At 30.4% G+C, this 24,976-nt stretch overlaps 3 protein-coding genes across 4 annotated transcripts; 2 read left to right on the top strand and 1 right to left on the bottom strand.

Moving 5' to 3' along the window:
* The first annotated feature begins 8,521 nt into the window (after positions 1–8,521).
* Positions 8,522–11,512, top strand: LOC137832442 (nodulin-26). The gene is made up of 5 exons (XM_068640610.1): positions 8,522–9,167; positions 9,567–9,791; positions 10,558–10,755; positions 10,925–10,986; positions 11,151–11,512. Exons 1-5 carry the CDS (start codon positions 9,042–9,044, stop codon positions 11,359–11,361), a joined length of 822 nt encoding a protein of 273 aa, XP_068496711.1. The 5' UTR covers positions 8,522–9,041; the 3' UTR covers positions 11,362–11,512.
* Positions 11,513–16,599: 5,087 nt separating this feature from the next.
* LOC137833573 (nodulin-26) lies at positions 16,600–18,883 on the top strand. The gene is made up of 5 exons (XM_068641914.2): positions 16,600–16,758; positions 16,943–17,167; positions 18,058–18,255; positions 18,396–18,457; positions 18,558–18,883. Exons 1-5 carry the CDS (start codon positions 16,681–16,683, stop codon positions 18,769–18,771), a joined length of 777 nt encoding a protein of 258 aa, XP_068498015.2. The 5' UTR covers positions 16,600–16,680; the 3' UTR covers positions 18,772–18,883.
* A 2,961-nt stretch (positions 18,884–21,844) lies between these two features.
* Positions 21,845–24,709, bottom strand: LOC137832445 (seipin-2). 2 transcript variants are annotated; one of them, XR_016521335.1, is made up of 3 exons: positions 23,541–24,709; positions 22,986–23,107; positions 21,845–22,612 (listed from the first exon to the last, which is right to left on the bottom strand). XR_016521335.1 is itself a non-coding variant. In XM_068640613.2 (2 exons), exons 1-2 carry the CDS (start codon positions 24,582–24,584, stop codon positions 22,136–22,138), a joined length of 1,521 nt encoding a protein of 506 aa, XP_068496714.2. In that variant the 5' UTR covers positions 24,585–24,678; the 3' UTR covers positions 21,845–22,135. The 2 variants fall into 2 exon arrangements, 1 of the variants encoding a protein (XP_068496714.2); XM_068640613.2 differs by lacking the exon at positions 22,986–23,107 and having other exon boundaries at positions 23,541–24,678.
* Positions 24,710–24,976: the final 267 nt, after the last annotated feature.

Below are 24,976 nucleotides of genomic sequence, written 5' to 3'. Positions count from 1 at the left end.
TTTATAATACTCCATCATTAATTTTCATCCTAAGTTTTACAAAACTACACTCATGTAACTATTTCATACGATTTAACAAAAAATTCGTGATAATAACATTACTGGTAATCTTAAGATACAATAATTTTCACTACACAAATATTTCAAATAACGAAACATACAATTTAAAAATATTTAAAAATTAATTTAAACGATAAGAATGTTTATTAAAATAAAAATGTTAATAACTTATTCATATATATTGAGTGCATATACAAATTTATTATTGCTTAAAGAAATCAAGAAAACCAAAATTGTTTGTTGTATGTATAGAACCATTAGTACTTTTACAGTATATAATTTACTTTGATTAAATCAGTAACTAAAGATTAAAAAACATATTTACTTTAATTCAAGAGAACTATTTAATTTCCACATAAATTGAGGGGCATTTAATAGTTTGATTTTCGCATAGACTTTGTAAATTGGTTGATAATTGGGCCTATATGTTTTAATGATTTTGTATAAAAACCTTGTTTTACAACCAACTTATCAAATAGTTTATGGTCCATTTTAAAATGTCATTTTTTCCTTTATAATTGGCAAGAAAAGTTTGTTAACTTCTTATAAAAATTAATGTTAGTTTGCAACACATATATTCTGGAAAAGGGGTCTATTTAGCTCTTGATCTGTGGATACTATACCATGCATAAATATGAAATAAAAACTAAAATTATGTGATTTTTAATAAATTTAATATAATAATAAAAATTACCAAAAGGAGTAGGTTAAAAGAGTAAATTGCTATATCTGTGTAAATCTTGCTGGTGGACTACATGAGACATTATGCTAATAAGCATTACATCATCAAAGACTTAGCAATCACTCTGTTAACAAATAAATGTGAAAGGAATTGCAAAAAGAAAAAGACTTTATAGTGTGCAACACAACTTTTCTAACCAAAATTAATGCAGCAATCTTTAATCAAGTAAAAATATAAAAATATCTAAAAGTGCAAATTATATATAACTAATTAGACACAATTTTATAATATATTAGAGCATAAGTTGGAATTTGACTTGTGTAACTAAAGTGTGAATAACTAAAGCTGTCTATAAAGCTCTAATTGTAGTTTCTTTAATAAACTTTTTGTTACCTGGCTAAGTAAGAACTTCTTTTCATTTTGCTATAAATATCTTGTCAAAATAGCTCATCATATAATTCAAATTTATATTCATCATAATAATTTAATTTTTTATGAACATATTTTTCTAATATGGGATTTTGGGCATCTTTTTTGTTCCTAGCCATGACTCCCCTATTCATACTTTTTTTTCTGCTGTCACTCCCTCCAACCAAATAATTCTTAAACTTGATTCCGAAAATAGTCAAAATGTCAAAGTAATAGTGTGTGAAATGGATCTAGAGAAAAGATAATGTTGAAAAAAATATTTATTTGAGATAATAAGAGTATAAGTCTCAGTCTGTAAATGGTATATCTTAATTTATAATATACCAATATATAGTTTTATTAAATCAGTTGTATTTTAAAGATAAAATTTATAAACTTTAGAAATTAAAATGTTAAACAAAGTCGTGAACTACTGTAGGACAAGAAAAAATAGGTCGATTAATTGAAGAAAATAATCAAAATGCATAACAAATAGGTGAGAATTGAAGTATTTAGTTGAAAAGAGATAAAACAATAAACATAAATATGTGAGAAAATAAAACAGTTAGTCTCATTAATTTTTTTAAATGATTTTTCTTCTGTTTCGCTCCCACAAAAACTTCTTATTTCCATCTTCACTGTTTCACAACCAAACAAAGACTTAGAGCATATTTAGAAATTAGTGTGGAAAGAATCAAACAATGTTCACACGTTATTAACAAAAATAATGAATATATTGTTTTTTAAAATAATTTAACTCCCTTAATAAATATATTAATATTATTCAGATAGATAAGGTAATTAATATTAAGATAAATTAATGTTAAAACAAACACTTCATTTGAAAATTTACAAACACCATTGGATTTTTTTTATTAAAATACTAGGAGAGGAAGTATCAAATTGAGAAGGGAACTTTTTGTAACTGACAAAAAGAAATTTAGGTGTATTGAATAGTTCCATTCATGTTATTAGAATGAATAACAATAAATATAATACTTTTTAAAATAACAATGTTTTTAATAAACCTTTTTTTTATTGAAAAGAAGATTAATTAATTTGGAAATAAATTGTAAATAAATGTGTAAACACACACTTATTTGGGACTTTTTTTTTTCTACTTAACAAAAATTATTAGGAGACAGAGCTCGTAATTTCTACCACGGATAAGATTCAAACTCCATATAGTAAAGAATACAATTTTCATCCAACAATTACTTAGGTTTGGTTTTGATAACTTCTAAATAAAATCGTTTCTCTTATAAATTATATGTATAATGGATTAAAATCAGTTTCAAATTTTGTTTGAGAAAGTCTGGTAATAAGGGATTTAAAATAATTAATTTCAATTAAATAAAAAAGCTTTTACACAAGGAATACAATAATATATACAAAGTTGAAGGAGAAAATAATTCTTAAAAAAAAGTATTTCTAAAAAAAAATTTCTGAAATTTAATTTTGTAAATTATAACTATTATCTAATATATAAATAAATTATAATAACCTTTTTTTTGTATCTCCACATCTTTAAATTTAAGTAAGTTTTCTCATAACATGGTTACAATTATGATCCCGTGATTACGATTAATCCACTGCGTGAATGCGTTAATTAGGGTATTTTCTTGTTGAAAATTCAAGCATCAAAAGTCTTTATGGTTTGACATTATACGTATCGTTATTGAAAAATCAAAGAATCATTTTCCAATAAGTAATGCATGTACTTTACACCCAACAAGAATCCAAGGTAATAACTAACTAATAGTTACTTCACTCAAACAAGAAAGAAAAAAAAACACATACACACACAATACCCATGTATAACTATAGGATTTAATCAAAAGGCAATACTCTAGTGAGTTTATAACACTCCCAACTCAGTTATAAAGGTTAAAAAGACGTTAGCTGTGTGAAAAGGTAAGCACTTACTATGATAAGATTAAGAAAAATAGTTAATGTTAAAACACAAAATAAAATTTATTTTTTCACTTTAGAAATATTTACTATAATTGATAAAGTCTTAATCGGTATAATAAGTTTTCTTTATTTACAAAAGACATCCCATCTTTTATTATAATGGATAAATAGTAACTACCTTACATTCCCAAGGCTCTTTGACCGCCAATCAAGTATTAAATACCTAATACCCCTCTTCTTCTACTTAAATATTATATTAAAAATTAAATTTAAGTCCAATTAATTTTACAAAGGGTTAGAAGATAAGATTATTATTCATACTTATTTATATATTATAATTATTTTTATTTTTAGTACCTTTCAACAGTAATCGTTTTTTGCTAAAAAAAATAATTTTTTTCAAGTAAACTATACAGTCCTTAAATTATAATGAGCCTGGCAATTATAGATGCAGAATATCCGAAGTGTCCAGAATGAAGGTAGTGAAGGAAAGTCAAAAGAATAAATGAGCCTGCCGTTGAAATGAAGGATCTCACAGTGGGAGGTTAGAAAAACTTTGCATGCGCATTCAACTCATATCTCTCGCTTTAAACACTTGGGCCTGTCTTTCTCATTGAGTTGAAAATTATCTTAGAAATGCACTACTATTCTGCTTTTATATATTATTAAGAGATTCAATCTTCGAACAGTTTTTTCACATGGTTGCTGAAATTTTCAGAAGAACTAATTAATTCAAGCTAAAGAAAAACATTAACTTTATCATTTAAGGTTTAATCATGCTTGTTGTTACTAGGGAGATGAGGCCTAGAGAACTATTGAAGTCTTCTTCTCCTTTCTTCGGTCGGTCAGGTGACTGGATGGTGAACTGAGATTCTTCTCGTCCTCCTGCTTCTCCTTCGACACTCGGCCTCGGTTGAACACCGGATGGTGGGGTACCTGCGAAGGCACTCCGACGCTCAAGTCAGTAAAGCGGGTGGTCAGCTCTCAGGCAGGTGAACAGTAATAAATGACATACCTTACCCCTTGGGATGCGTGCTATTTATATTATTCTAATGGGCATACCTTGTTGGGCCCGTTTATCGAGGTGGATACCGCTTAGGGTTGCATTACCTAATTCTTAATAATGGATTAACCTCACTGACCTTGGTTTGAGCGTTAACTTTAGTAGGGGTCGGCCGACGGCCAAATACCCTTGGTATGGGTCGGTCCTCGGCCAAATTCCAGTGGTGTCGATCGTCTCGGCCAAGACTCTTAAGGTCTCGGTCGAGTCTTCCAAGATCTCGGCCAAACAGGCAGTCGGCCTCGTCATCTCGGCCAAGTCTCTCAGGTCTCGACCGGCTTTCCTTTAGTTTTGGTTAGGTTGACCAGGTCTTGGGCAGGGAAGCTAGGGGTCTGCCTCGCCATACCGTTACAATGCTATAATTAACTCCATCTAATACATACATTATATATATGGTTATAAATAACTACTAAGATTTTTCAGTATGTCAGGTTTTTATATAACTGTCATACATTTCTCTTGCTGCAAAAGTCCACTGCAACAACAGTGACTTGTCGACCTCTAAACGACATACGAATGAGTTTTGAAACTACCGTATCATCCACCTTTGGCCTCTTCACTTGATGCTTTGATGCAATCCTCCAGAACTCCTCTAGTTTCAATTCGAAGGTCTTCGAGATCTCTGACGCGAATCTTGCAGAAAAATGGAAATACAGAAAAAAAAACAAGCTAAGTAGCAGTGTCTATGTCAAATGGAAAATGTTATCATCACCTCATAATGTTATGAAACTGTAAAAAGATAATACAATTCATTAAACTATAAAGATAATAAAAATACCCAAAAGAGATTAAAATAATTTAAATGAAAATCTGTAGAGAAAGAACGAGAATGATGAGAAGAGAAACCTACCAAAGAGAGAATGGAGCTTCGTGCTGTAATGCTCAAAGAGTATAGAGATATAGTAAAAGCATAGAGTATCAAATTTGAGATATTGGTTAGTTTTGGAGTTAAAAAATTTCATCAAGATTTTATTTTTAAAGAATGTTTTAGTGAATTAAGCTTCCTATGAAAAATGAGTTCTCTATTTATTTTTATGAAACCCAAAATCAAATAACCTCTACTTGAGAGTAAACACAGTCCTCCTCCACTTGTGAGGCTGCACCAGAAAAAGGTACAAAATAAAAGAAAATATTATCCCGAGACAAAGATAAACCAAATTTGGCAAAGCTATCAGCCAGAACATTAAATTCCCTATGCACATGCCACTCACACAAAATTCTCTTTCTCTTTCTCTTTCATCCGCCTTAATTATCTCACTCTAACTGGCTCAGAAAATGAAAAAGTACAAAAGAAAAATAAATAAAAAATGAAAAACAAAAACGTAATTATTAATACACACAAAAATAATAAAAACTATTAACATTAAACTTTTCCTATAAAAAGACAAAATTTACACAACATAAATATATAATTAATTATATTTTCGATATTTATTTTAAATATTAATAAAATATCAACAATTTTAAGATAATTATTTGTTTTTAACTTTTCATCTGAGCAATGTCCAATATCTTCTAGGAGAAATAAAAGTCGTTTAGCATTAATTTTTGATTAGTTAATAATACTTGAAAACTAACACCATTCGTTTATGAACGTTATGGTTTTCTTTAAGTTGAATATTTTCTCTATATCTCACTAATAATCGAAATAAAGCATTAAAGCTAAGAAGAAAGAGTTGTTGTGAATGTCCAAAGATTCAGCCCATATTAATTTCATAACCCCGACCGCAGCCCGAGTCAAGCAGATAAATAAAAAAGGAAAAAGAAAAACAGAAAAAATCATATTTTTCTATTTTGTTATCCGTATAAATTAAACAGATAAAAAAGAGTTTATGATAACTCACCACTCTACTCCACGTTAACTTATCGTAATTCACTAACCCAACTTATAACATTCCCATTATTTAAAAAAAGTAGTATAATGTGACCTAAATTTAAACTCTTTATGCATAAGCTAAATTTAATATTAAGACTTTTTTAGATATGTTGAATAGTGTGAAAAGGACTTCATTCATGATTTGTTTATTTTCATTTTATTGGAACATATTTATGTATATATGTATTTTGATTCCTATGAAAATGAAGTTTATTTTGAAATTTTTTATAACAAAAATGTATGTTTTGTAACAAGGAGGTGTGACAATTTTTTTATTTATTTTTTACTTTTACAATGAATTTAACGCACTAATAATTAATTTTTATTAATATATACTCTGAATTAGAAATGACTTTTAAATACCAACATCAATATTTGTATAATATTGTCACATCTTATCTTATATCCTAATAATAAATGTGATTAATTAGCTTTATATAATTTTAACAACTTTTATAAGTAATCAGAATGAAAATACTTTTACATGACTAAAAAGAGGGGAAAAAAAGAAAAGAAAAGTAATGTTATGAAAAAAACAATGGGAACAAAATATAAAAATTATCGTAAAAGTTTGTTGTACTCCTTTCATTGAAATCTGAAACACAAATTTCTTTAAATATTGGAGTGATGTGTTCAGACCAAACATTATATATACTTAAAATGTAGTGTGTGTATATATATATATATATAATAGATATATGAATTATTATAGAAATCACGTAACTTCCTTTGTCCCACACTGCATGATTCACATTCTATCTTTTACACAGCAAATCTATCTTTTATGCGTTACGGAAAGAAGGGTTTTCATTGGCACGTGCGTTGCAGTGAAGTTCAGCCATCACATTTGACGTATTCCTTTATCACTTTCCCCACGTATTTAACATAACTTTATCAAAGTTCATGTGCAAATGTTAAATGAATTGAGCATGTCATTTAAAAATTCTTTAATTAGCATGCTATATGAATATAATATAATATGATCCATCATTTTCATAAAGCCAAACTCTTAAATTTGTGAAAAAAGTATAAACAAAAAAATACGAAATTATTATATATAGGTCAACCAATTTAATTATGGACTTGTAGGAGAAGGTTATTAATACGAAGGTATCTACACGAACTAACACATTAACTACGGACGTATATGTAGGGAACACTAGGGACGAATCTATTAATAGTTGAATTCGTATACTTTTTTACAATTGCAATTCTCCACGGGAGAAAGAAAGAATGAAAACTTCAAACACTCTTATAGTCCTCTCACATTAAAATAACAATAATCTCAACTAAAATCTAAATACAAGGTTGTTTATAAATATAACGTTAGAAAGCGAGTTTAATTTACAAATAAGATAAAGTTTATATATATATATATATATTAATTTAATCATCATGAAAACCTATAGAAAGTAAATTTAGATTTTACTCAATTCTATAAAATCTATTTAGATTTTGAACATATAGTTTTAACGTCCAAAGGTTAAGAAACTTACCTCAATACCTTCTTAAAACAATATCATGCATACAGTTAGATTATACGGAGTATAAGACTATTTCGCTTAAAAGTGTATCATGCGCATTCTTCGTATATCTTTTCATATAAACATGTTCATAAGTTAAAGTAGCCCTTTTTATAAGTATACTTTAGAAAATTATATTTTTCATACGTATTCATTAATATACAATATCTATTTTAGTTAATTAATTTTGAAGCAAAAATTACCCTTTTAATTTCCTTTGTTTAAAAATTGTTTACTATTTTATTTAAGTGAACAAAAAAAGAGAAATTTTAATTACTTAAGAAGAACACAGATGCATATTAATGAAACATGATCACGTTTTTAATCAACGCATACAAAGTACTTGATAACCAAATGAATCATGATGTTATTGTGGTTAATCTGATTCAATGTTAAAATTAACAATTTTATGTTTTTACTGTATGTAAAAGTGAAAAATTAAAGATTCAACGGATTTTCAAACACATACACTGCTTTAAAAACGATGTTTTTTTGTCCTAGGATTAATAATAAAAGGAAAAAAAGAGATATTATATATATTCTTTATCGTGATGTTTAAAGAGTTAATTTAGAGATACTATAGAGATTTTCTTACACCGTCATTAAATTATAAGTGATCTATTATAGCTTTTAAATTGATTACTGTAAAGTTAACCATTTAAAAGAAATTTTATATACTATATTATTTCATTTTATAATTACAGAAGACTGATTTATCATTTTATTTTAGTTTTTGCAAAAGTAGTACTTGTAAATGAAAATTAAACAAAAATCTAGAAGAGACATTTTGAGAGTAGCACGTGTACGGCAGCCATTAAAAAACAAAAAAAGAAAGAAAAATAGAATTCCGATATACGGCGTCGTGAATGTACTAAAACTAGAGTTCTAATTGTACTAAAATTAGAGCTATTATAATTCACGTGATCTTATCCACTTTTAACAAGGAATCAAAATTATTGGAAGGGTAGTTTATTTTAATTTGGTTTAAATTTTTAGTTGCTGAGTCCATTGTAATTTAAACAGTCGACAAAAGAGGAAGACATAACCCAAATAAAAAAGAGGCTAAATCTCGTCCAAAATTAAAGGAAAGGATTGGCCATTGATGACCCAGTCTGCATTTCCGGTGGGTAGTTGGAAAAGCTTTCAATGCCTTATTCAGACCCCAGCTCACAACCTATTACTATCATACTTTTCATTAACACGCCCTAAGTAAGATCATTTTTTTATCCAAAAATTACGATATGCAATAAGGTAGAACAATATATTCGGTGAGAAATCAGAATTTTAAAAGACGTATGTACAGAAGAAATACATTAAAAGTGGCTGTTTTGGTCAAATCTCTCGTGGAAAAAATGGTACTAGTCCAGTCTTTGAATCTCAGGCTCTTTGGTGTCCATAAATTGGAGTTGCTGCTTCTCTTCTCCATCACTTCGTGGTGTATGAGGCAAAGCTAGTTTATCAACCCTTAACGAAGCAACACACCCTTTTCATTCCGTCTCTTAGCTTTATCCAAAGACCATGTCGGTGGTGGCTGATAATTCAGTAAGCAGTGGAAACCACCAGGTGGCTTTAAATGTGACCGATGATACCCCCAAAAAGTGTGACCATTCAGGCAACCAAGACTGTGTACCTCTTCTGCAGAAGGTGTTTACCTTTCCTAATGCTTCCTTTCCCATTCAAGTACTCTTGTTAACCACAAAGTACCCATATGGATTTTCATTCTCTATCTAATTCGAACCACAAAGTATCAGATCAGTTACTAATTTTATGACGAAAGTTTTTTTTTTTACTACTACTCACTTGCATCATGAAAAATTTAGTGGCAAATTTCTTAAAAACTATATGCGAATTATTTCCTGACAAATTTTATATTTTCTTGTAGTAATCAGATGATGTATAGGGTGGCTTTCCACTTTTTTTGTTTTGTTTTTCTTTAACTGAGCTGATTTTAGAAAACCTGAAGCTTATTGTGATTCCAAACTTGTGGAATAAATATGTTGAGCTGGAAATTTATTCTGGTTTGGTTGTGTATGTTTAATACAGTTGATAGCAGAGGTGGTGGGGACGTACTTTTTGATATTTGCAGGGTGTGCTTCGGTGGTTGTGAACCTTGACAAGGACAAAGTGATAACACAACCTGGGATTTCAATTGTTTGGGGGCTCACTGTTATGGTTTTGGTTTACTCTGTTGGTCACATCTCTGGTGCTCATTTCAACCCTGCTGTCACTATTGCTCATGCTTCCACCAAAAGGTTTCCACTGAAGCAGGTGAGTCTTAGCGAAACAATTACACCCTCTTTTCGTTATATTTGTTCGGTTAACTGAGGTTGATTATTAGGTTAGCTAGAGCTGAGTGTTGCTTGTCGTAGCAGTCAATTTCTATGAATTGCAGTTGTAAAACAGGGGATGGGCAAAATACAGTGTAACAATACTCTTTTCCTCTCTCATTTTAATGCATGCGCGGATCCACTGTTGGGCTCCCCATTTTCTGTAAAACTTCGTGGGTTTCACATCTAGATCTCTCTTCTTCTCTTCTTCTCCGGTTCTCTCTCTTGCTTAATCGCGCTAGACGCTCTCTCTCAGCCGCGTTAGAAGTTCGCTCCAGTCGTGCTAGACGCTCGCTCCAGTCATCCTACACGCTCTCCCTCTTCTTCCTCACTCTTTCTTGTCACTTTTCACTTTGTGCTTATTGTCTGAGCTAATATATAATTATGAACATTTGGTCAACTATGTTGTGTTATTTTCATTATACTCCATTGATCGATTATTCACTTTTAAGTATATGCAATTACATGGTGAAATAAGTTGAAGATTATCCAAAAATAATTTCCCAGAAAAAAATATCATGACCAAAATCTAAGAAATCAGAAAGAAACAACACGTTAAGATTTATTAAAGGATTTATGCTTGGTTAATAACTAACCATACCTCACTTTGCTGATAAAAAAACACTAACCATACCTCATTTCCAAACAAAAAGACATAATGGTTCGAGTTTGTCTATAATTATTGATTTTTCTTCCATATGTTCTAGGTACCAGCTTATGTGATAGCTCAGGTGGTTGGATCCACACTAGCTAGTGGAACTCTCAGACTTATATTCAATGGCAAGAATGACCATTTCGCAGGAACACTCCCTGCTGGTTCTGACTTGCAATCTTTTGTGGTGGAATTCATAATCACTTTTTATCTCATGTTTGTCATTTCTGGAGTTGCCACTGATAACAGAGCGGTATTAATCTATCCTGTTTTTGTTTAATAAAGAATTTTGTTGTATGTGCAAGAAGTTTACATCACAGGACACATGCAACGCGTATCAAAATCTATCTTTTGAATATTCTTCAACCCACATTTTATAGCTTTTGTTGATTCAAATTAATTTTATCTAATAAATGGTGCAGATTGGTGAGTTGGCAGGGCTTGCAGTTGGGTCTACGGTACTACTAAATGTGATGTTTGCCGGGTATATTAACTTATCTTCAAACCTTATTCATTATACCATTTAATCGCATGCTTTTAACACTATTATTTACATTATTCAATAAATTAGAATTAAGATGATGCACCCTTGGGAAACACGGAACTCAGTTTTGAGTACTGACATTCGTTAACAATTAAATTTGACAGGCCAATCACAGGGGCATCGATGAATCCAGCAAGAAGCTTAGGGCCTGCAATTGTGCACAATGAGTACAGAGGAATATGGATATATTTGGTGTCACCAACTCTTGGAGCTGTGGCAGGTGCATGGGCCTACAATTTCATAAGATATACAAACAAACCAGTGCGTGAAATCACCAAGAGTGCCTCTTTCCTCAAAAGTGCTCCAGCCGAATAATTCAACAGCAAATGCAAGAATGTTCCTTTCTTGTTTCCTTATGTTAAAGTTGATCATGATTAGGTTAAAGTCTGAGGAAGAATCACTGATTTAGTGCCAAATAATCCTGTAATATACCTAGAGGATATCAAAAACACAGATTCTCCTTGTCCATGCAGGCATCACTATACTGATATTTTGCATAAAACTTGCAACACGATAAGTTGTTGAGAAGTAAGAAGACGATAAATCGTGACATAAGATTAGTGAGAGATAAGGAAAAAACTATAAATGAATAGAAAAGGAAAACAATTAAGTATTGGAAATTTTTATTATAAATATAATACGCTTTTCATTGCCCTGGAAAAAGTTACAAGCAAGTATATGAATACGCACGGCTCAATTTCTTTTCATGGTATTGACAAATTACTAAAGCAATTATATATTTATCCTAATAAATGCAGAATAAAATATTAGCACAGCTTAATAACTGACATAAATGATAATACAATATAAACAAACACTTAATACGTGTTTTTGTCTTCATAGGAGAAGATTTTGGTTGCTGTTGTTTATTTCAAAGTTGAGTATATTTGCTTTCGATAAGTTTTGAACAGTTAAAATGAATTTATTATAAATTTCTATTGAAAATTTTATTTTACAAAAAATATGAAAAAATGATCTTTAAAATATCAAAGTAAATCAGGAACGTAATGGTGTAATGTTTATAACAAACACACATTAAGCTTGGTGATGTGTTATTTAACATGAAATAGAATAAAAAGTAACAGTTGAAAAAACCATTTACTTAAAAAGGTATAATATGCTCTAACTATCTTTTCTATGTTGCACTACGTTCAAAATAAATAAAATACCATAACGCCATAAAAAAATACATTAAAAGCACTACGTACTCGAATTCAATAACAAAAAAAATAAGCATGCACTCGGATATTAACATAATTTCAATATTTCTACATGTGTTTACTTTTTATTCATATTTATAGGTGTAGTGGATTATTTTTGAAGAAAGAAGCTATTATTATATAAACAATTTCACACTCATGGAATTTATAATAAATTTAATCTTAAAAAGTGTAATATATTTATGATTTTGATGAGATTACATATGTGTGTGTATATATAACTTTTTTTGTAAGGTTTCGTTGTTTCATGATCCTCATAGGGAAAATTCAACCCACCTCCAAAAAATAACAATTTTAAAGAATGTGCCAAATGGGACCTTTATGACATATATGATTACTTCATTGACTCTTTCTTCAAAGGCGGTATGATTGCATCAATAAAATTTTATGATGGAATGGTGAGAATCGTGAAAGAAGTTTATTAGGCCAGAAACCACTAAAATAGGGTTCATCATGATCCACCAAAGATAAAGGAGATGACGTTGTTAATTAACACCAATTCAATAGGAAATATGTTCATTGTGCTTCATATACCAACGATATGCAACGGGTTATATGATCTTGTATATTAAAATTAATTAAATGGATAGTTGAAGTTATTTTTAATTTTTTCATGTCTAAGAATTGCATGTTTTCATTTGTGTGGGTTATATATATGACGTTTGTAAGTTGAACAAGAATTTGAAGTATTTCATGAAAACATTGGATAAACATTTTTGACCAGGAGTTGATGATCAAAGAAGAAATTGAATGATATAATGTTCATCTACAATTTTTTGCAGTGCCTCGTCAAGAGTCAAATATTATCAGAATCACATGAATGCTATGCACTAATACACGAGATAATGCCCTGTTTCTGTAGGTGTGCATGTTTGATTTTCGTTAGAACCCGTGATAGTTAAATTTTAAACATATGCCTATTTTTTTTTTCCAATATGTTCTAGCCAACTTAAGGTCGATCAGAATTTGGATGAGTTCTTTGTGGTCTTTCTTCAAAGGCCTTCTGAAAACGAGAGAGACTCCGACGCTCAAGTCAGTAAAAACATAAATATAATGAGTATAATATGAAATAGTAGTTGAAATTACTCTCTCTGTTGTTTATTAGATGTTTAGATGATGTCTTTCTGTAGAGCATAATCAGGTATATATAGACTGAATTGTAACCTCTCCACCTTTAGTCATGATTCTGTCTTAATTGAGTCATTAAGAATGATTAAGTTTGATTGATTGAAATTCCTTGACTTGCTCATAATGTTAGATACATAGGTCGGGAAACGACCCATAAATGACCAAACATCGGGTCAGGCCCATGACCCAACACTATATAAAAGAAAAAAAAAAGCAGGGAAAAATAAATGAAAATTTTCTATTTAAAATCAAATTATTCTCCTGGCTAAATTAAAAATACACGAAAATTAAAAACCAGACATATATCCAAAAGCATTATACTCGTCTAAAACTAACAATCGGTGTAACACCTTCACTATACTCGTCCTTTTTATTTAGCCAGTTCTTTAAATTATTTTATAAGATATTCGTTAAAAATTAATAATATTTTCATTCTGTTTAATTTAAAAGAACATAATTAAATCGTAAATGGTAATTATTTTACTGTATATAAATACACGTCTTCTTCCATTATACTTACTGGTTTAGTGAAATTAATATTTTCACAATAATATATTTAACATTTTTTTAAAACCCCAGGATGTTTACGTAAAAGGCACCAAGTGTACGCTTAAATTAAAACTTATAATTTTAATATAATAAAAAATTATGATTTACTTTTATTATTATTTTGTTAATATGATCATTTTAGTTAACAATGAATTTGAACAAAATATATATATATATATACACACACGTCGGCCCTTGCTTTTGGTGTTGTAGCGAAAATGAAATAGAAGAGTCATAAACTTAGTAAATGTGAGAGGTGCATATAGTAAATTAAGGTTTCTCTTTTTAGTCTCAGAAAACAAGTAACAATACATTTACGATTCTAAATTTTTATACAATCATATTACAACTCCTAATACTATTATTTTAATATATTTTTATATTATTTAATTATAAAATTTACTCTTTATTATATATATTTATTTTTGAGTTGTATACAACTTTAAGAGTTGAATTGTCAAACTATCATTTTTCTCAAAAACATCCAACTCTTTCATTCTTCATCAAAATCTTCTTCTGTAACTCCTTCCTTTTCTCCTAACTACCAACCTAAATTCCCTTTTCCATTCCTTTGTGAATTTCAACCTTTACATGGTAGCTAAGGGAGTGTGCAAAACATCAATTTTGAGTGCATGCATGCATTCTTGTTGTTGGGTATAAAGGGAGTTTTTGGGTTGTTTAATGGTTAGGATTAGGATAGTTTCCTTAAAGTATAAGGAAAATCCAGGTAAGAAAATATAACTTTATTTTATATTACAATTTAAGTTATAATATTGATAATTTAGTTCTTTGTAGGTGTAAGTTCCTTCCATAAAATGACTTTAGATCAATACTTTTTTATTAATTAAGTATTAAATTATCTTAATGTCTCTGTCTTCGTCTCATTACATCAATTTTGAATTTATAAATTTATTTAAGAGGAAAGTCAAGTAACATTTTAAAAATCACAGAAGATATATTAGACATGTCGAGAGTTGATACATGTATCAAATAAAATTAAACTAAATCACTATTTTGAAATACGATTTAATTTTAAAATATAAAAATATAACCATATTTGCTATATAATTCAATGGGTGTGTATAATAAAAACAACCAGTAAATATTAAAAAAAGTACAATGTAAAACTGAAAATAAGTAATAACATGCAAAAATAAATTAAAGAAAATAAGAAATTGTATTAAAACATAAAAAATGGTAATGAAAATATGTAGATTAAATAAAATACAAACTTTAACTTCTAAAAATAAGTTATTTTGAATATATTATTAAATATTTTTGTACTAATCAAACTACCTTATAAGTTAATTAAGTAAACTACTAGTTAGTTTATTCCACTTATCAATCACAATCAATAAAATAAATGAAATTTATACAAAAAAAATATAATGCAATAACACTTTTTTCTATCAAATTGGTTATAAAAAAACTATTATCAAATTTATATTTTAATATTTTAATATATCATAAAAAATAGTGATTGAATATAATTATCATATTTTTACATATTTAACATTAAATCACAATTTTTATTATTTAAATCTTACCGCATAATTTTGCAGGAAACATAAACTTCCAAATGTAACGGTCTTATATGATTTTTTTTGAAGTTTGTAATATTTATGGATTTGAAATAAAAATAATTTGGTTATAAGTTTTTTTTAAAGGTTAAGACGTCATGTTCTTTTTAATTTATTTATATTTTATTAATAAAAAATTAAATATAACGTGACCGTATTGTTATTTAAATTTAACACCCATATACAAATTAGGTATTATTATTACCAAAAAAACATTATCATTCAGGTTAAAATTTGGCTAAAATTGAAATTGTGCTCACGTCATCTGATCCTCTCTCTACCATCAACACAGCAACAAAAAAAATCCATTCGAAAACCTCATTTAACTTGTTTACAGATTTTGGAAAACTTATTGAGCACACAATTTCTGTAAATTTTTTAAAATGGATTATACATAAGAAAAATGAAACAACTAAGAATGAAATATTTGATACATTTCAAATAGTACAATATTTCATGGCTGAATTTAGATAATAAAACTCGTGCCATTATAATCTCTTAGTGATAATCTCTTATCATACATTTTGACAAAGAAAAATGTTACTTTGAAGTTAAATAGACCAGCTTACTATTTTTTAAAATTTATCTATCTTTTCACGTGAGTCTTCATTTTAGTATAAAATTATTTTTTCTTTTAATTTTAACAGTTTTAATATGAAGTATTTCTGGGTTACCAATATATCACGACTGTTTTCAAAAACCAGAAGCTTTTTCCCCAAAAATTAGCCTTAATCCCGTCTAAAATTAATGTGGGGGAGTGCTTTTCCCGTTCTTTCTGGATTTCCGGTGAGTGGTTTTGGAGAAGATTTGAATGCATTTCTGAGATCATAACTCACACACAAGCATAGCTCCAAATTTGCATCATTATATTCTATGTAAGACAAGAGTAGTAGGTAGTGGAGCATTTATAAGAGACTAGTATCTAAATTAAACGCTTATTGTGTAATTAAAGTTTTAAAGTCAACTCAAGTGGCGATAATCTTGCATTGAATTAAATCTAAAGAAATTTATGCTAAATGGAAACTGAAAATTATTCTGTATGTTTTGGCACCACATAAATTGGTGTTGCTCTCCGGTGTTCTATAGCAGCATTCTTTGACACAACATTGTTTTTTCACTCCATTTCCTAGCTTTATCTTCAATCTCTGTAGTTGGTGATGGCTGATTTGAACCATGACGCTGATTCCTCCAAAAGTTCTGATCACAACGAAGCCTCTGTGACCCTTTTGCAGAAGGTAACTCTCTTAATCCCTTCTTTCCTTCTTCATACACTAATTGTTGTAAAAATCCGAACATTTTTTAGAATCCATGGAATGTGATGTATAAGGAGGATTTCAAGGTTAAAATGATTCAAAAATTTTAAAATATATATATTGAGCTTGAAAATATAATGGTTTGGATTGTACGTGTTGCATGTAGTTGGTGGCAGAAGCGGTGGGGACGTACTTTTTGGTATTCGCAGGGTGTAGTTCGATTGTGGTGAACCTTGGTAACGACAAGGTGGTGACACAACCTGGGATTTCGATTGTTTGGGGACTCGCTGTTACGGTTTTGGTTTACTCTGTTGGTCACATCTCTGGTGCTCATTTCAACCCTGCAGTCACCATTGCTCATGCCTCCATCAAAAGGTTTCCTTTAAAGGAGGTGAGTGTTAATTAATAAATCATTAAATTCTAAATCCTAAATCATGAGAAAATTTAATAATATATATAAATACTGAAAACATCAACTTATAAATATTGAGTTATACTTAAAGTTTATTTATTAAAATTATTTAAAATCTATCATACATTATCTACTCAAATTAAACTTTAAAAAAAATTATATTAAAAAAAATATAGTTTAAAATAATATATAGGTAGTCCTATAATTATATATATTTTAAACTATATTAAATTAAAGTTATTTTTTAATGTAAATAGTATTTATTAAAAGGTGGTTAGTTTAATCCACTTAGGTTGAAACTGTTTAAAATCATATTTAATTAATATATTAGTAAAATAAAAAAAATATATTTTCAAATTTCAAATATACAATATATTTTGCTTTATTTTTTTATTTTCTAACATGTTTCTAAATCTATTTCTGTTGATTTACAAATTAAAATCCAAATCAAACACCAATTCTAAAAATGAAATCAAAATTATTAATAATATATTATTATTATCATCAATAATAACTATTATAATATAACTACAAAATTTGTTTGATATAAGAATTATAAATTTTATGTTTATTTATGAAATTTGTATTTTTAATAAACATACTATTAATAACAATAATGATAATATAATTATAGTAAGAAGAAAAAAGTAACAATCATCCAAATCAAATCAACCCCTAACAGTTCAAAATTTGTGATCAAAATGTTGTTTAAAGTTTAGGTTATGAAATTTATGTTTTAAATAACAATTTTATATTGTTGTTTAAAGTGATATATATTGTAGTGACAGTTGTTATTACATTTCTAAACAAAACACAAGTGGAGTCGGTATGTCTTAAATAATTGAATTTTCGTACATTTTGAGTTGAAGGTACCAGCATATATAGTAGCCCAGGTTGTTGGAGCCATACTTGCCAGTGGAACTCTGAGACTTGTATTCCGAGGCAAGGGTGACCATTTTGCAGGAACAGTCCCTGCCGGTTCTGATATGCAAGCTTTTGTCGTGGAATTCTTGATCACTTTCTTTCTCATGTTCGTCATTTCTGGAGTTGCCACCGATGACAGAGCGGTAAACTTTCCTGTTCTTATTCAAATGAAGAAAAGAAAAAGACTTTGCTACTTTGGCCATGCTTGTGTCTTAATTTCTTTTTAACATTTTGTATCATAGCTTTTGTTGTTTCAAATTAATTTTATTCTAAAACGTTGCAGATTGGTGAGTTGGCAGGGGTGGCAGTTGGGTCAACGGTACTGCTAAATGTGATGATTGCCGGGTATCAATCTATCTCATCAGAAACCAACTGGTTTTACTATTTAGAATATACAACAACTAAAATTAAGATGTTGAAATGGATTAAGAATTGTATTTGACAGGCCAATCACCGGAGCGTCAATGAATCCAGCAAGAAGCTTGGGGCCTGCTATTTTGCACCATGAGTATAGAGGAATATGGATATATATGGTGTCACCAATTGTTGGAGCTTTAGCTGCTACATGGCTCTACAATTTCATCAGTTACACAAACAAGCCAGCGCGTGAGATCACCAGGACTCCCTCTTTCCTCCAAGGGCGTCTTCAAGCTCACTGATTCAAAAACAAACCCAAGACTGAGATCTTTTTTTCTTTTTCATTTTTCCATGCTTCACATTAGCTTCTGTGACTGTTATAAACGTAAAGAAGAAAGAATCACTGGTTTAGTTTGCCGGATAATAAAGTAATATAAGTAGCAAATGGAAAATAAAAAAATCTCTTGGGCTTGTGCAAATTTAATGCTAGTTTTTAATTACCTTGGCTGTTATGTGACCGAAAACAGTATCTTATGCCAACAAAATTGTTATTTTTCGAAAGACATATATAATTGCAATTACTAAAAGCTAAAAAAAATGATTTAAATGTTTAATAAAACAGTGCAGTCAATATATGCCTTAAATTAAAACATTCTCGAATGGTAAAGCTAATCAAACTTGCTTAATGTAAGTAATTATTGTAAGGATCTAGAAAATTACTTTAGAGTAGAAGTGGTATATTTTAAATGACTCCCGAATAATTTTAAATGAAAAGGGCATATAAATAGAAATTCAGTTATTCAGGGTTTCATTTTAAAAAGAACCACCATCTCTCTAGAAAGTTCTTTTCCTTTCCTCTCCCTTCTCTCTACAATTCTGACTTACTCGTTCATCTGTTCGACGATCAGAGTCCACCATCAGACTCCTGGCAGTGAGTACTACAAGACTGTCCGATCAGAATCTCTGATAGGGTAAGTTCATTTTTGTTCTTCTCTTTGAGTCAAATTTGGAACTTGTTAGGTTGTTTTCTTCCTTGCTTGCATGTGACCCTTTTAGCTTTAGGGTTAATCTCTGTTAGCTCAGGGTCTTAGTGATATAGTTAGATTTTTTATTAGGACTCTGTGTTACAGGTTAAGTTATCTTTGGGTTCTTGGTGGTTTTGGAGCTCTTAGTGAATATCTTCTAATTTTCAGGTAAGGGAAGCTAGCCTTAATTTCCAATAGAACACTAGGTTAGAAGATTGAAGGTGAAATTTGATATATGGTTGCTGTTATACAATTATAATGTTGTTGAGTATTGGTTGTTTGATGTTGATTAGAGAAATTTTAGCTATAGCAAAGTCTTTGTTAATCTGGGTGCTCTCTTGTGTGTTTTCGATCAACCTAAAATATTTTCGTTCAAACCAAAAATTTCTGGGAGCTTTCTGGTGTGTTTTCGATCAACCTAAAATATTTTCGTTCAAACCAAAATTCCTGGGTGCTCTCTGGTGTGTTTTCGATCAACCTAAAATATTTTCGTTCAAACCAAAATTTCTGGGTGCTATCTGGTGTGATTTCGATCAACCTAAAATATTTTCCTTCAAACCAAAATTTCTGGGTGCTATCTGGTGTGTTTTCGATCAACCTAAAATATTTTCGTTCAAACCAAAATTTCTGGGTGCTCTTTGGTGTGATTTCGATCAACTTAAAATATTTTCGTTCAAACCAAAATTTTGTATACATATATGAATATTGCTACTTTTATTATTTTAGCATAGCTTATTTTAGATTACTATTGTTAAATAACTTTTTGGATATATTTGGATTATTAGAAAGTTAAATTATATGTTATGATTGTATGGTGTATTAATGTGTTAAAAGAAGTGTGCAATGATGTGAAAGTAAGATCCAGACATAATATTTTCAGGAAAGAAAATACCGTGTTAAGATTGTTTAGGATGTGCATTGACTAGGGATTCGTCTAGAAGGAGATATCTTGACTCTACTGAGATGATGGAATCATATAGATGAAGTTATTCAGGTGGTGAGAGTCGAAGGAGGTTCATATGAATGGGTAAGTTGTTTGAAAGATAACTAACTTGACCTGTTATATGAGTTAACCCTGTCATACTAGGAGAGAGATGATATTGAGATTATATATGTGCATAGCTGTGTGGATTTCACAGTGATATAGTATGACAGGTGCCGATCCCTGAGTCTAAGTCAACGCACCAGTCTTCTGGAAGTAGAGTCAGTGGAAGTCTGACATGTGAAAGATGAAATTGAGAATTTGTATGACACTTGATGATTTAAGAATTTGTATGACACTTGATGATTTGAGAATTTGTAGGATATTTGATGATTTGAGAATTTGTATAAGACTTATGATTTATGTTTTATTAATTTCAAAGTGAAATTTTATAGAATTTTGTTTTCTATGGCTAGCTTACCCTATTATTTTGGTTGTGTTGTTTCTCTAACTGTGATGATCGTGTATTTACACGGGAGCAGATGAGATTGCAGGTAATAGAGCTCCTCAGTGAACGGCAGAAGGATTAGATAGATTTAAATTGAATGCTTTTTTTTCATTAAAGCATGTTCAGGTGACTCATGAAGTTGTTTAAGAGAAAAATTTAGTTACTCATATAAACAATTCTTCCTTAATAATAATAAAAAATGATTTTTTCTTAAGTTAATACCAACAACAAGAGAAAGAAGAGGGAAGAGAACAGGGAAAAATTATGAATAGTTTGGAGCTTTTTTAGTTCCTTCGTTTTAGAGTTCCTTTGAGAACCTTATAAATCACAAATCACATTTTTTTTTTAATTATAAAGTGTAAGTTATTTAATAACATGATGAAAAAAAATTCACATTTGAATGTATAAATTAACTCTGAGAATTGTTTTAATCAGAAATACTATTGTATTTATTTACTTTTTTCTGCATTCTAGTATGGTATTTCTAATTAAAGTAGACAACTTTTGTAATTTATTATAAAGATGTATTAAGTGACTAACTACTATTTTCAAAAAAAAAAATATTTTACTATTAAGAAAGTAAAATTTTAAATAAAATACATTCTGAGAACATCCAAGATAGAAGTAAAGAAAAATTTGATAATGTGACACAGTCCAATAAATTCGTTAAAATAGGCCCATATAAAATCTAATTCCATCTTAAAAAATAAAATATAAACTTAACTCAATTTTACAAAAACTCACTTATAAAACTAATATTTACTTATATATTATAATATTAAGTAATCTAAGAAGTAGCTTTTGAATTTCCAATGGGTATAGTGAGCTATGCATAATTGAAAATTTATTTGAACATGGCACATAAAATCATTCAGTCCAATGAGGAACAATGCAATCAGTGTATTGAATTGGTACAGGAATACTCCAACAAATGTCTTTTATTAATCAGTTTATCAAAAAGCCTAGTCTAGACATATTTACTTCATTAGCACAGCAGCATCGGGTTAGCTAAAAATATTCCCCTTCTGATGTGTTAGACAATAAATTACATATTATACATGACATGCTCTTAAGCATTTGCGAAGGAAGTTCAACAGAAAAAAAGAACAATTAGATGTTAGGACACTAACACAAATCAATACATGCTAGGTTAACTTGTCAGACAAAAACCTTACTTTTCATGGTTAATAACGACTGGAAAAAGAGCGATCTCAATTTAGTGCCTGAGGACGGTTTAATGTGCGAGCAGAAGCCACCCTTTGCCTTGTTTTCGGAATAATAATAGGCATACAACACACAAGAGCAAAAAGTAGCTCTGTGAAGAATGCCATCATCGCGATCCATATAAATATGCTCATCTTCCAAAGCCAAATAATCCTCTTGAACAAGGGAAGTTCGGATTCAACAATCAGAGATGCGTCATATATTTCAGGAATCCCTGCACCTGGTTGATATTCTGCTCGTTGCTCAAGGGTCACTTTCAAGCACGAAGTAGGTAGATCTCCTTCTACGAAACCTCTCATCTTCACATTCAGAGTCTGAGTTTCGGATGTATAGCCAGTAACAAGAGGAGCAATCTTGAGGAGAGTCGTGATTAGGCGGATAGGCTCACTTCTGAATCTTAACATGCAAGGTTGACTTGAGCTTGCAATAGCTTTACCATTAGACAATAGGAAATCTACCCTGATCTATAAAACAATAGAAATTAATGAAGAAACTCAAAAGCAAGCTACAGGAAACTAACTATAAACTGCCACATCTATAATCACATATCATCATCGACAATTCTACTTGTCTAACATAAGTATGATACAAATTACAGAGCAGTGACAGTTTGATAGCATGCACTAAGATGCTTGACGAAACTATAATCATCGGTCATGGAACAAGTACAACTAATTCCATTCTTTGCATAATATATATAACAATTGTATTAGAACACCAACGCTTTATAGTAACCACAAATGGAACAGAAATAACGTGCAGAAACCAAATAACCCAAAAGTTTGAACTATTATACAAAGTCCTATGAAATTATTTTGAGTGTCTAACAAATCTTACCACCGGTTTGCTTCAAAAGTCAACACTAATGAACACAATTACCCAATTGGCATATTTCCAGAGAGAGGTCTCTATTCTACCATTGTAGTGTATAATGTTTCATTACAGAATCAACATCTTCCCTTCAAGTTAATAAACAAAGAATCAACATCTTTCCTTCTAGTTAATAAACAATAATCCATACGGATAAAGACAACATTAATCGGGAAAAACTACTTCAAAGACCAAAATAAATAATGTAGTGTGTAAATAAGTTCATTTTAACTAATGAAAAAAAAATTCAATCTATTTTACTTTCTTATTTTCTTTTCCTGAAAGGCCTTACAAATAATTTTATCTAAACCAACCCTTAATCTAAATAAAAAAGACTGTAATCTCTAGGCCCAGTAGCAGTAACACCAAGCTAGCTACCATAGTTTGATATCTGTAATCTCAAAGTGCAGTGAGTGGACTTGTACCACCATAGATCAGTTCGCACTCTGAATTTAAATTCGAAGAAGATTTTGAACAAGTAAAAGAAGTTTTTTGTTTCTATTGAAGGGAATAGATAAGCACCTGAAACATCCCAAGGTTTCTGTTGTATCCTGACTCTGGCACACTTAACTCAACAGTGGCTTGCACCTTGTGCTTAGAAGGTATAAACCGTTCACCCACCCACTTCCGATCATGAACCTTATCCTCGGAACCTATACCACCAATAACACCAGCACACGACATTATCGGCACATACGCGACAGGACTATGCTTGCTATAATCAAAGTTCAAAACCTCCCTCATCTGAATCGGCTTCTCCACCAAATGCTTCATAAAGAACCCACTAAACACAAACGACGAAACCAGAAGACCAAACATGACGCAACAAACGTAGATTGAGCACAAGAACCCCCACCCCCACCGAAAAGCCACGCTCCAAACCGATTCGTTCTCCTTGAAACATCTACTAATATAAGGCCTAATGCACCGAAACAAAAAACACCACCCTCTGTTCAAAATTCCTATAAGGAAAATCTTGCCCCTCTTCGTTGTCCCCAAAGGATCCATGAAAAACACGCATGAATAAAACGTGAACAACAGGGGGTAAGTTATGAACATGAACATTAACTTCATCTGAAACCTTAATAAGTTAATCGCTAACCCCGCGGGGAGGTCGAGGAAACTCGAAGAAGAGTCACCGAGTCGCGGCGCCGAGTCAACGGAGTCGACAGCTCCATCATCGTTCACAGCTGAAGTTACGGTGGAGCCCTCGTTGTTCTCTTCCGTCGAGGCATTAACTTGTTGCGGTTCATTCGAATCGGGTTTCTCCGAATTCACGTCTTTCTTGATATTTCTATGCCTCGTGCGGTGTCGGAAACTCCTTCTCGAGTCGTCATTGATCAAATCGCTCTCGAAGCTTGAACCAGACGATTGAGTACCCACACAACCGCGACGAACTGGCCGGCGCCGGATTGTGGCAGCCGGATAGTATGACTGAGGTTTGGGTGGTGGATCCGAAAACCTGGAAGCCGAATCGGAATGCTCCGGCGAGCCCTCGGCGGGGAAGTGTTGACACGCGTCTACGAAAACGTCGCCGTCTTGATCGATCGAATTTGGCCGGTCCATTCAGATTCTGAACCTTGGTTTAGTTAGGAGATTTTGTCCCAGCATTATACATTTCATATGAAAAATTAAAAGTCAAAATATATTCAAATGCTTCATAATAATTTAAACTAGCAAATAACCTCCATATTCTAAAGACAAGAACAAAAATAATATTTAAGAGTAGCTAAATTAAAATAAAAAAAACCAAGGTAAATATTTCTGGTATAAATTGTCTTAGAGAAACAAAAATAAAACATAATTATGTTTATCCTATCTATAAATCGTGTAAAATTTATCTTCACTTTCCTCTAAGACATTTTATATTCAACGTATAAAATAAATAAAACTATTACGAATATTTTTCAATATATCTTATATTATTAAGTAAATACAATATTTAACTGAAATATTAG

This window comes from Phaseolus vulgaris, chromosome 6, assembly GCF_051622355.1.
Source record: "Phaseolus vulgaris cultivar YP4 chromosome 6, ASM5162235v1, whole genome shotgun sequence".
NCBI lineage: Eukaryota > Viridiplantae > Streptophyta > Magnoliopsida > Fabales > Fabaceae > Phaseolus > Phaseolus vulgaris.
The sequence above is the reverse complement of the archived record's forward strand: the minus strand, read 5'-3'. Positions and strand labels throughout refer to the sequence as shown.

Coding starts and splice junctions, on each gene's coding strand:
- LOC137833573 (XM_068641914.2), top strand. CDS start 16,681: ATGGCTGATTTGAACCATGACGCTGATTCCTCCAAAAGTTCTGATCAC. Junction 17,168..18,057: donor AAAGGTTTCCTTTAAAGGAG/GTGAGTGTTAAT, acceptor TTTGAGTTGAAG/GTACCAGCATATATAGTAGC. Junction 18,256..18,395: donor TTGCCACCGATGACAGAGCG/GTAAACTTTCCT, acceptor AAAACGTTGCAG/ATTGGTGAGTTGGCAGGGGT.
- LOC137832442 (XM_068640610.1), top strand. CDS start 9,042: ATGTCGGTGGTGGCTGATAATTCAGTAAGCAGTGGAAACCACCAGGTG. Junction 9,168..9,566: donor GTGTACCTCTTCTGCAGAAG/GTGTTTACCTTT, acceptor TGTTTAATACAG/TTGATAGCAGAGGTGGTGGG. Junction 9,792..10,557: donor AAAGGTTTCCACTGAAGCAG/GTGAGTCTTAGC, acceptor CATATGTTCTAG/GTACCAGCTTATGTGATAGC.
- LOC137832445 (XM_068640613.2), bottom strand. CDS start 24,584: ATGGACCGGCCAAATTCGATCGATCAAGACGGCGACGTTTTCGTAGAC. Junction 22,613..23,540: donor GAAACCTTGGGATGTTTCAG/GTGCTTATCTAT, acceptor ATTGTTTTATAG/ATCAGGGTAGATTTCCTATT.